Source organism: Octopus sinensis, linkage group LG3 (genome assembly GCF_006345805.1).
Source record: "Octopus sinensis linkage group LG3, ASM634580v1, whole genome shotgun sequence".
NCBI classification, from domain to species: domain Eukaryota; kingdom Metazoa; phylum Mollusca; class Cephalopoda; order Octopoda; family Octopodidae; genus Octopus; species Octopus sinensis.
In genome coordinates this window covers 71,976,274-71,988,773 of record NC_042999.1, presented here as the reverse complement: position 1 = coordinate 71,988,773, position 12,500 = coordinate 71,976,274, and the positions used below count along the sequence as shown (strand labels likewise).

Here is a 12,500-nt window from a genome sequence, read left to right as displayed (position 1 = left end):
TAGCTAACAAAGAGACTACGTGTGTATCGTATATCTTTGTTAAAGTCGTAATGCAGCATCGAAGACAGGATACGAATCTCCCACATAAAACCTTCACGCTGCAGTCGTATTGCACGCTAAAACATAATTTATATAACAAAGTCTTAGTGTTAGCAGATGTATGTAAAAGAGAACAGTGACAGTATCCAAAGAAAAATAACAGAAGGAGAAAAAACTTATCTAAAAATGTTAAAGCAAATATAAATAGCAGAACAATTTCCATTTGTATGGTCAAATACACCTTAACGTACACTCACAAGTACATATAATAAATTATTTAATTGTTGGATGTTTCTGAATACTTACAACTGAATTGATCCTTCATTGTTATTAGGAACATGAAAAAGGCCACGATTTGTACAGTTCATTGAGATATCAAAACAAACGCATTCGTCTGTGGGATACGGACATTTGTAGGCTGGAAAAAACAGTAAAATGATATATATATAAGTTCAGCAGAATTTAGATTCAAATGAATATGGTACTTAAGTTAGATGCACCAGAATTTTGTATGGTGTTATCCATATAAATCCATGGGGTGTTTATAATCAAAATAAGCAACAAGAATAACTTCGGTAATTTGGTACGATCGTTTCACGCTACATCATTTTATTAAATATTGTAAGTATTACAACAGTTTTAAAATGTTGAGCAATCATCAGCCATTTATAGAGGTTTTCCATTAATACATAGTTTTCATATTAATTGATGACATTATAGAGAAGGTAGAAATATAGACAAACATGTCGATTTGAATTTTAAGACATTAAGGTAGTAGAGTTTATCTTCCGACTGGAGAAAATTCATTAAGTTATTTTGAACTGCTATTCGTTTTGCGAGAAGGACTGTTTCCATGTAGTTGTGTTCTCGCATCATCATCATCAGTTATTTACTGAATATCACCAGAATTTCGACACCCATAGTAAATGTGTGTGCGTGTGTGTACATATGTGTGTGTAAGAATTTATGTATCTATAGACTGTGTATGTGTGTGTCTATACACATACCAACTAAGCACATAGCCTTTGAATCAGTAGAAGTACTTTTCCTCCTTCGCCGTGTTGTATAGAAACTGTTTTCTGTTTATCTCCATAAAAAGAGAAGACGAAATTCATTTGATTGGTTGTGAGCTTAATTGCAATTCTTTTCAGAGGTCATGCACCCACAATTTGATGACCAAGGAGACATATATATCATATAGTTATTTATAATGTAACTAAAAGTAATGACTCCAAGATACCATTAACTCTAATTAGAATGAATATTTATTTGCTAGCAACTTGCTAAAATAATTGAATGCTGATGCAGAGATAAAGTGTATTTCAGATAATGGATATATGATATAGAAGATATGGCATCAAGCGGTAATAAGTTTTAACGTATATCGAGATGTGTAATCGAATCATTTGACTTATAAACAAAGGCTTGTATATTAAAAAAATTCTCCGTGAACAAAAACAGGAAAGAGAATAAAAACAATATAAAGAAAATATTGGTAGAGTGGTTTCGAAGTATAGGAAAATGAGAGCATAAGTTGTCTAAACAGAATTGTGATATCGAAATACGTTAGGCGAATCACCATTTATTCTTTCCTCAGGGATATTACAAACAGATATGGCATATTCTCCATTATATTTGATTTCACAACATTGATGGCTATATTGCTGATGGGTGTATAGTTTCCTTTTCAACATAAAAAGTATTAATACCTGTTTTATATATATTTATTTATATATAGAGGGCATTATACATACATGCCAGAGGGCATTATACATACATGCCACACGCTAAGAGGGACAATTAGTCATTTCTACCAAAAATATTACTAATCCTACCGAATGCAATTATCAAAGTAAGACATTTAAAAAATATAGACCTGTATCACAGTGATTTCATACTTACGTATTCATCAGCAGGCCTGAATGTATCATAAATAAACGACCCTGTCCCACTTAAGCCGATCAGCTAACTGATCAACATCAACGAAGCACATGGGTGAGTTTACATATATTACATCCTGTAAATGGCATACTTTTACGAATTGCATTTCGGGAAAGGAAAAGTTTTTTCGGAATAAAAATTTAGCAATTAAGGACAACTACTTAATAAGGAAAACTTAACAAGAAATTGTCAGGTAGATAGCGTGAAAACCTCATAAGAGAAAAAATTTCGAAAATAATTATTTCGGAATAATATATATATATATATATATATATATTATATATATATATATATGAGCGTTGTAGTTCGCTTGAAGCAATGTTGTACACAAGTAGAAAGAAAGTAGAAGAAAGCAAGCGAAGAAATGTCTAGTTACATCTTGAGTAAAGTATTCCATTTGAGGTTGCTCGGAAATTATTTCGACACTTGACGTATGTTACGTTTGTGTACATGTACACCCAATAACAAATGAATGAAGGCAGTGAGCATTTGATAAATATAAAGTATCATTTGTGCAGGTCATTGAGCAAGAAGCATACGTCACCTTCGACTGGTGATTCCATCTCTTTCAATTTCTCCCCACCTCTCTCTCTCTCTCTCTTACACACACACATACAGACACACACACACACACACGTACACATGCATATATTATTTTTAAAGCCGTTTGATTCGACACGATGCGATTGAAAGTTTCGCAGGCTTCTAACAGAAACCCGGATGGTCCAGACTTATATTGCTGAATGAATAAACATACGAAATCGAAAGCGGCTAGAGGGAGTCCAAGTTGGCTACTGGACGGTGAGCTGCTGCTGGTCAAGGCGGGTCACATACTGCTGTTAGAAATAAGATTAGCATTTCAGTGACACCAGAAGCATTAGAAAAGAGAATTTCCTGACCCGCGTGGCTGGACAGGAAGTTGGCAACATCTTGATGTCTGGCAAGCTGACAGAAGCAAGGCTCACAAGTATTAGTATCATACGTATAAGTGCGTGTTATTGGTTTTATGAGTGTGTGAGTGTGTGATGAGTTCAAGAACGATGTAGCCAAAATGCTCAAAGATCTAAAACTAAAACGTAAATAGTTGCCCTCAAAGTAATCAAATCTTTCGTTATGCCATTCAGAGTTAATCCCCAAAATTCAAAGCGAGCGATGCAAGCCTTACATATAAACAACAATTCACTAAGTGGCTTGGTCACTAACTTAGTGACTTATCTCCTGATTTGCGCAAACAAATCGCAGCAATTACGATAAGGTATCATGACTAGAACAGTAATAACAAGTATCTGCTTTCTAGAGGTTTCAAAGAAGGTACTATCTATCATAGTTACACGCAATCCATCATATTTGAACATCTTGGGTATATGCACAGGAAAATCTTTATCCCCCAAATTCGCTGAAAATATGCTACTCAATATTGTCACTCCTTCAGTTATACTCTAGCACTAGTATCTATTAACACATACATACATACATACATACATACATACATACATACATACATACATACATACATACATGCATGCATACATACATACATGCATGCATACATACATACATACATACATACATACATACATACATACATACATACATACATACATACATATATGAACATTTGAACCACCGACATCAAAAAAAATCATCAAAATGCAGAAATTTTCTTGTCCCTTAGACAACTAGAAAATTCAAGAACACATTCACCAGCACTGGTTGTATATAACTGACTGTCAATCAATTTAAGAAACGATACTATTAGCATTCATATTTATAATAATGCAAAGCGGATTATCTACAACATTTAGATACTTAGATAAAAATTATATTGAATGAAATGTGTTATGTAGTATTTGAGCCATAGAAGGTTGATCACTTCTGTAGTACGAAACTAAAATATTGAAATAAACAAAAAGTAGTAATTGCTTCATGCATTCACATGCGAAGACTATTGAAAAGTTTTCTTTCACCGTCAAATAATATTTTGCAACTTAAATATTAATAATCCTTTTAATTATAAGCACAAAGCCTGGACTTTGGTGGGAAGTGGGATTTCATTCACCCACTGATTTTATCGACCCCGATAGGATGAAAGACAAAGTCGACCACGGTGAAATTTGTACTCAAAGTGTAAAGTCAAAAGAAATGTCGCTAAGCATTTTATCCAGCGTGCTAATGATTCTGCCTGCACGCTTCCCTCATAAATAATAATAATTATCACCTCCACACAGGAACAAATGCCATTTTCCAAACAATAAATTGGATAGCTCTCGTTTTATAAAATATATTTTCTAATTCACCGCTGCCATACCGTTTCAGCATATGCACAGTCATGTGGTTTAACACATTTCATAATATGACGCAGACATACATTTATATCCCATTTATATGATTTCCATAAATACAACAGCTAAAGAATATACGTCTTACATCTGAAATAAGGCACCCACCGAAATACACCATGCTCACAGAAACGCTGACGCTTAAGCCAAACTATATAACATAGTTAACTTTCAATCTTCTACCTGCTCGTAGCCTTAAAAGTAGTAGTAATAGCACGCGTGCGCGCGCCTACGCATATGTATTTACATTGTCTGCAGAGGAAGATAAGATGCTCAGTACAATAAATAATAGAGAATTAATGATAAATTAGCTTATAAATAAAAAGAGAGGATGCGCTTACGAGAATATGAAAATAGTAAACGTTAAAACAGCATTTATGGAGCTCCGTAGATATAACAGACAAGTTTGATCTCGGCGAGTTTTAAGCTTTGAATATAAAGTAACGTACTCAGATGCCATAAGGAATTTTGAGTGATATAATAATGTTTAGGGAAAATTTGGATTATTGATTTGACAGTCGGTTTCCAACTACATGTTGTATTCAGATAAAATAAAAGGTGAGAGTTTTATCCTCTACTTCAAAAGTACTGATATTAACGAAAGCTTGTTGAACTCCAAACTACCAAATTAATTAAAATATATACGTAATTCGGCAAACTATAATATAATATTTATGCATTCTCACACATATATTCATGATTGACTCTGTTCCTCTGAGATCTCTGTGTTCGTTCTGCTCCAATATGCTCGAAATGTAAACTCGGGGCCTGAAATCGGATGGAAATGGAGCAGAATCTTAAGTTGGTTTCTCTAGGTCTGCTGGAACTTTAGAGCAGCAGAAACATTTACTAGGAGTAATAACTCTACGCTCGCCACAGAGGCATTCAATTATTCAGAAATGGTAAGGAAATCTCATCTACTTCACACAATACAATCTTACAAATGGAAGGCTACATTCCAGAATAACTGTATCTGTAGAAGAAAACTAGGACTGCATGACTGCATTGCTGGGTAAAGTCGATCAGCGTAGACTGGGACTAAACAATAACAACACTCAATAAAACTCCAGAAGCATTAGCTATAGCTTTCTTTATGTGATTATATCATTTGTGGAATTCATATTATTTACAAATGGGCAGTTATTGTAGAGGGTCAGTGATCACCTGCTGGCCATCACATTCACTATGATCGATTTGCTTTTGCTTTGGACTCGACCGCGTAGTGGTTTGTGTAACTGACGTCTACAATAGCCTCCAGACGACCGAAACCTTGTAAGTAAAAATGAACTGACAAGAAGAGTGAGGATCTCCATGGTGGAATAAACGTAATGAATCGTGATTTCTTCATTTCTACCACTAGTATAAGAGACACTGATGCGATACTAAACGCTGCCATTCCTGTCTGACCAAGCCATGGAAAAAATGTTTCATACGGATGAAGTCTCAAAAATGCTTACTAGTAATATATCTGGATCATTTCTAAACGAAATTAGATTCTATATTCTAGTTAACTGACATTACGAAGACAAGAATAAATTATTTACATCTACTCCAGAGTCCCATCGTTTGCTGTTCAAATTATAGATTTTATGTTACGTACTCCATGGTTAATGAATTATCTGGAATAATCATCGAGTTGTATTCAACCATTTATGACTTCTAGTCAGTAAATATGGTATCAATTTACTTTTGGTTCCATTGAGGCCGACTCAAGTATAGACTTTTAATATACGGTTATTAACTGTTTTTAGATAAAGTAATTAGTTCTCATTAGCTCTGTCAGCCTAGTATTAGATATATGCATATAAGAGCTATTAAATATTCTGAACAGTGGAGTACTGAGTTCAGTTTGTATCTTAGATATGCGGTGTAGCTTGGAAAGCAATTAGCTCCAAGGGGCTGCCCCTTACTAGAAACATTTTATGGAAAGAAAATATTCTGCAGTGTTTCAATGAAATCAAATGTTTAAAAATTGATTACTACGCGTACAGATTATGCCTATAAATTCAATAATAATGTAAAATGTTTTCTCTAAATTTAGAACGTGTTAGAAATGGTATTTTACTAAATAAATAGAACATTTGAAAATTGATATAATTGAATTGTCCCTTACTGATTTAGGTTTAGCGAACTAGAAAAAATCTTATGACGTTCAATATTCTGATATTTTCTTATGGAAGAATGTGAATTCACACAAATGATTAGTTATAACAATAAAACTTGTATGGACATTTTGCATTAGTAAAATGTTCTAAGTTTCATATACGATAAAGTTCACGCGCTGATCTTTGTAAATTATAAATCTGTAAGAAATGATTTGTTTTGCTTTACGGATCAGAGAATGAAACCAATTGTCTTTCTTATCTTCATTTGAACATAATTCAAATGTAAAATATCGAAAAGCTATGGGTGTTATGTTGATATTTTAGATAGAATACTTTATTCAATATTTCTTCAGTTATCTGGCTGTAAGAAATAAATAGCAGATCATCGAAGAAGATTTCTTGTCATTCATGTCTGTCTTATTACAGAGGAGACTTCTGTTAGCCAATTTCATTTGCAGCATGAATCAGGAGTTACGCATTGATTCTCAAGAGATCCTTCACGATTCAGAAAACATAAATGTGCCGTTTTTGTTTTATTTATAGTGACAAATAACTGACTCCATAGGATATTATTTTTGTTCCTGTTGTATAGTGCCAATGTAACACTGGTCATTGGAGTCATAATCAAGCCAAAAGTTTTCCCCCAGAAACCTTGTACCAAAAGTTACATTATTCAATGAATTCTATTTGTTTTTTCTTTGAAAGACAAGATAGCAGAATGTGATTTGGTGAAGATGTCTGTTGTCTCTCGCAGATTAAGCCACAGCACACAGACTCTCATTCTGGGTCACTTGGAACATCATTGTATCAGCTATTGGTTCTTATCTCATCATTAGAGTACTGGATATCCTGAGATGCAACAAATTAACGTACTATATATATATTGTTCGATACGCTATGGTTTCTATTAGTATTGGAGATTATAGACAAAACCAGAAATATTACATAAAAAAGCAGAATAGCAAAACAAGGAATTATGGTTTTTTTTTCAGTAAAAGAATACCATTTATGGGCACCTAAGACCCAGGTATCTGTACAGTTTTCTATACTCTCCAATACATCTATTTTTGTAGTGATTCAAACAATTGATGGCAGTGCTGTAGCATTGTCTCAAATCAGTGGTTAAAACCAGTCAAAGAAAAAAGAATAAAGTGCAATAAAATTTTAAGCAAAAGTCCTAAAGCAAGAAGCTTCTACAAAAGAGGACGTCCTTGCAGTTTCAAACATCGGTTAAAACAATGTTCTTTCCCACAATGTGCTGGACAAAGACATGAAATTCACAGTTTCATTTCACATTTCTACTTTTCTTCAATATGGATTATTCTTCAATATAGAATATAGCATTATATTGAGGCCAGGTTTTTATTATATATTCCTAAATGAAATATTTTCATTTATATCGTAAAAAAAGTCTTTAGGATTATGAAAACCATAAGAGAATCTTCGCATAAAAGAAACCAAACAAATTCAGTCAATTCATGTTCCTTGCATTAAGTTTGTCTGTCATAAAAGTTTAAATAAGAATTGGGCAAAAATATAGACAATGAAAATAAGATTGGCATGACAGGAAAAATATTACAACACCTGATTCATGTCAAAGACTCTTTATTATTCAATTTCATATTGTCGTTACCAATGATATTAATGGCAGAAATGTAATTATGAGATATTTTAAAGTGGCTCACCTTCAAATGCGACAAACTGTACTTCACTCAATCCTTTTGCTCTGGAAGTTCAATAACCCGTTCTTTCCGCCCTGTTTTTGTCATTGGCTCACTTTACATACCCACAGGATTGTAATTTCAATATCAGTCATGAGAGCTTCGCCAAACAATCGCAACATACCAATGCGCGATTTCTAGAAAGGCTATATGCTATGCGCACAGGTTTTGAAATGATAGTTTTACAATTCCTGTTTAGCTAAAAGATAGCCAAGCGATCAATAATCGAAGACATGTATTTATTTAAAGAATAGTGTGTGACGGAAAACAGTCTCCTTTGTTTCCTATCTTTAAGACTACTGCACGGTTTGATTTAAAGGAAATGTGGCCGGTTTTCATATCATTTCGAATAACCACGTAGAGCTTCCGTTACTTGTCCGCAATATATTTCAACTTATCGTCGATAAAATAAGGAAAAGAACCACTGAAATGCTGCAGTAAATTTAGTCATCTATACACTCACTCAAAAGAAACGGCTGTGTAAGAAATCAACTGATTTTGATTGGCGAATCAGTTACAACTTCATCGTATTCAGTCTTTACACAATCCAAAGCATTGCTGGAATAAAACATTAAATAAAGAATTTCAGCAAATAAATTAGAAACAGATGACAATTTCTACCAACTTACCACAATGAAATTCGTCCCATTTTGACATAAGACAATCCGTTTTCCCGTTGCACACTTGTTTTTGTGTAATACAGTAAGCATTGCGACATTTAAACTGATCCGACTCACACTTTGTGTTTTCTACAAAAAGAAAAATAATATACATAAAGCGAGTAATTGGTACACATATATACACACATACATATATACGTACGTACCCACATCTGCCTTACGTGCGAGTGAGTATGGATATGATGTATATAGCAAATATTCATATATATTTATATATATATATATATATATATATATATAGAGAGAGAGAGAGAGAGAGAGAGATAGATTGGTAGATAGATAGATAGGTAGATAGATAGATAGATACACACACACACACACACACATATATATATATATATATTATATATATATATATATATATATATATATATTCATACATCCATACACACAGAGCGACACTGGCACACACATACATGCATACGCCTGCGAATATATATGGGAAGAAGTATTAGAAATCGTATGCAGATTCTTTTTCTGTGAGAACTTATGGAAATACATGAAATATTAGTGCAGCAAATACCATACTCGATACATTCTTCCTTTATTCAAATTCTCTCTTCAAATTAGGGGTAGAACAAAATTTATCATCATTTGTTAGCAACCCTAAATGAAAAAAAAACTTGATGTGAAATGAAGAATAAATTCACGATTGAATTATCTTTAACTTTTTATATTCTGCTTGTTTTAGTCATTAAATTGCCCCATGGCAGGGCACCGTGTTGAAGGGTTTAGTCGAAGAGATTGTCATTAGTTTTTATTTTCAAAGTCTTGCATTAATTTTGTCTGTCCTTTTTGCTGAACCAACAGCAGTTGTGAAACAGGTGAAAAGAAACACACAAACATGTATGTATGTATGTATGTATGTATGTATGTATGTATGTATGTATGTATGTATGTATGTATGTATGTATGTATGTATCTATCTATCTATCTATCTATCTCTCTATACGACAGTCTTCTTTCAGATTCCGTCTACCAAATCCACTCACAAAGCTTTGGTCAACCCTGGCTAAATTAGATGACACTTGTTCAAGGTGCTGCAGAGTAGGACTGAACCCAAGACAATATGGTTGTGAACCATGCTTCTTATCTACGCAGCAACGCCTGCGCCTATGCTTAAGAAAATGAATAATCTTATCTTTGATTTGGATGTGATAGTTAGCTACGACTGTTAGTTTCTTCACCATGTTAAACTATCCTTGAAACAAGGCGAGTTAATTTTACAAACTTGCTAACGATGGAAACTAGAGTTTAAGTTATCAATAAAATGGAAATATATTACAAATCTATTGTGTTCGACATTCAGTGTACTCCCATTCACTTTGCTACCAAAAGATGTACCACTGGTTAATGTCACTTTCGAGCTAATGGCAATAGTTTTAATTGCATCACAAGCTCCAAACTTATTTTGTATTAAGTATGCAAATTACGTTTGAGTAAAATACCTACAAATCTCTTTTTATATTATTAGACTAAAATTGAACGAACGTGAGATGGGAAAATATATTATACTGATAATGACAAATTAGGCCGACTATTGACTCGAAACCATTATAGCCAACTATAAACAAAACTCGGGCTGGTTTCATTCTGTTCCATTAATGGTAATTTAACTTTGAATTTATACTTAAATAAATTCAAAATTACCCTTGTGGTTGCAATCGCTGATTAGATGTTTCTTCTTTTGATTTCGAGGAATTTAAGGTGTAGGACAAACTGTGCATTACTTCCTTCTCATCTCGTTTAAGTGTATATATATATATATATATATAGTTTTGTGGTTAAGAAGTTCACTTTTCAATCTCGCAATTTCCGGATCAATCCCACTGCGCAGAATTTTCAACCAGTTTATTCTGCTATAGTCCTGACCAAATAATTGCTTCTGAATGAATTTGGTAGGCAATAAAAAGGTTACAAATTATAACGTAACCATCTCCCTCCCACCCCACACTTACATATGTGTGTGTGTATGTATATATGCGTCTGTGCGCGCGTTTTTGTACTCCGGTATTGGCTTGATTATGTTCTGTAACTTACTGGTCCAGCAAAACAGACAAATAGAATAACGTTCCACTCTTCAAACATGTACTGGAGTCGATTTGTTCGGCTGTCTCTACAATGACTTAAACAAGTTAAAGAACATCTAACTGTAACGCTACAAGACCATCACTGTCACACTATCTCTATTTAACTCCTTCCTCATCCGCATTTCACGACAATCATCGCCATGCTCTTACAATAAATCTGAAATACAAACTCAATATCCGGCGTAAAACGTAGAGGCAAAGAGAGACGTCTTCTGGTAGACGAGCGCATCGTCTGGTCTGACTGCTGCATTATTGCCAACGAATATTTATCCTTTGTAAGCTGACATCAGTCTATGTCAGCTGGTCTCGGTGTTCAGCATAGGAGTTTCTATATGGACAGTTGACACGAAGTAAGTAGGAGCAAGGTATCTACCAAATCATACCTTTTATAAATGGCGTACAAGAAAAGAAACAAAAAAAAAACGGGATGGTCACGAATGGAACATCTTTTCTTATAGTTCTGTTTGGTCACGCTAATCTGGAGCTGAACTACAACGAAGTTTACTTCCTGATTACACAGGAAAGACTGCACCCTCTCCTTACGCATACACATGCGTGCGTGCATACTAAACACACACACAATCGCCAGATAGACGACGAATAGTCAAAGCTTTTAGAATGCCGAAGGATATGCCTTGCAGTATCCAGCAAAGGTCCAACAAAGGTCCATGTCACTGGATTGTCATAATTATTACAGTTTCCAGCTTGATGTTTTGGGGTATTTTGTATCTTGCTTTGACGTTCTTACATCAGCATCGACAACGATAAGACATCAACAATCTGTATCAGCTCTGTACTTTTCCTTGGAGAACACTAGTGTTATGGCAGTGTAAGTTTTCATGCACGGATGGCTGTCTGATTTATACAATAATATACCTAGATAAGGCCTGTGGCTTAGAGGGGAACAATCCCAGGGAAGAGCCAGTGTTTCACGAGAAATATAGAAGCCCTAGATACATGAACGTTGTTGACTCGATACAAATATTTTAATCACCGACTCTCAACATGTATATGATCTATTCATCTGATTGCAATATGATAGCATATAGACTTAAATATCGATTAGAAAAATAGCTTGTGAATGTTATAGGTGTAAACAACACTGATTATTTCTTCTTAATGTTGATGACAAAATAAATTAAGGGTGGCTGTCCTTTACTCTAGTGGCTCTATTTGTAGCGAGTGTTGCATTCAGTACATCGAACACCCCTTAATATTACTCCTACACAAAGCGACGAGCTGACAGAATTGTTTGCACGCCGACGTCGAATTTGCATTTCATCTTTTCGGGGTCGATAAAATAGGTAACAGTTGAGTACTGGGGTCGATGTAATCGAATTACCTGCACTTCCGACCCTGATGGCCTTGTGCCAACATTTGATACAAATATTACATATACTGAAGGTGGCGAGCTGGCAGAATCATTTGCACACCGGACAAAACGCTAAGCAGCATTTTTTCAATCTTCAAGTTCTGAGTTCAAATTCCGTCGAGGTGAACTTTTCCTTTCATCCTTTCAGGGTCGATAAAATAAGTACTAGTTGAGCAATTCGTGCTGATGTAATCGATCTATTCTCTGTCCCAA

The 12,500-nt window shown here is 34.4% G+C and overlaps 1 protein-coding gene across 2 annotated transcripts in view; it reads right to left on the bottom strand.

Annotated features, from left to right (window-relative positions):
* Positions 1 to 12,500, bottom strand: part of LOC115209347 (G-protein coupled receptor GRL101) — an 804,611-nt gene that overhangs the window by 111,103 nt on the left and 681,008 nt on the right. For both annotated transcript variants that reach the window (XM_029777716.2, XM_036501082.1), the window contains exons 13-14: positions 8,775 to 8,894; positions 346 to 457 (exon numbers count right to left, since the gene is read on the bottom strand). In XM_029777716.2, coding sequence (XP_029633576.2) covers positions 346 to 457; positions 8,775 to 8,894 — 232 coding nt within the window. The remainder of the gene's footprint in view (positions 1 to 345; positions 458 to 8,774; positions 8,895 to 12,500) is intronic.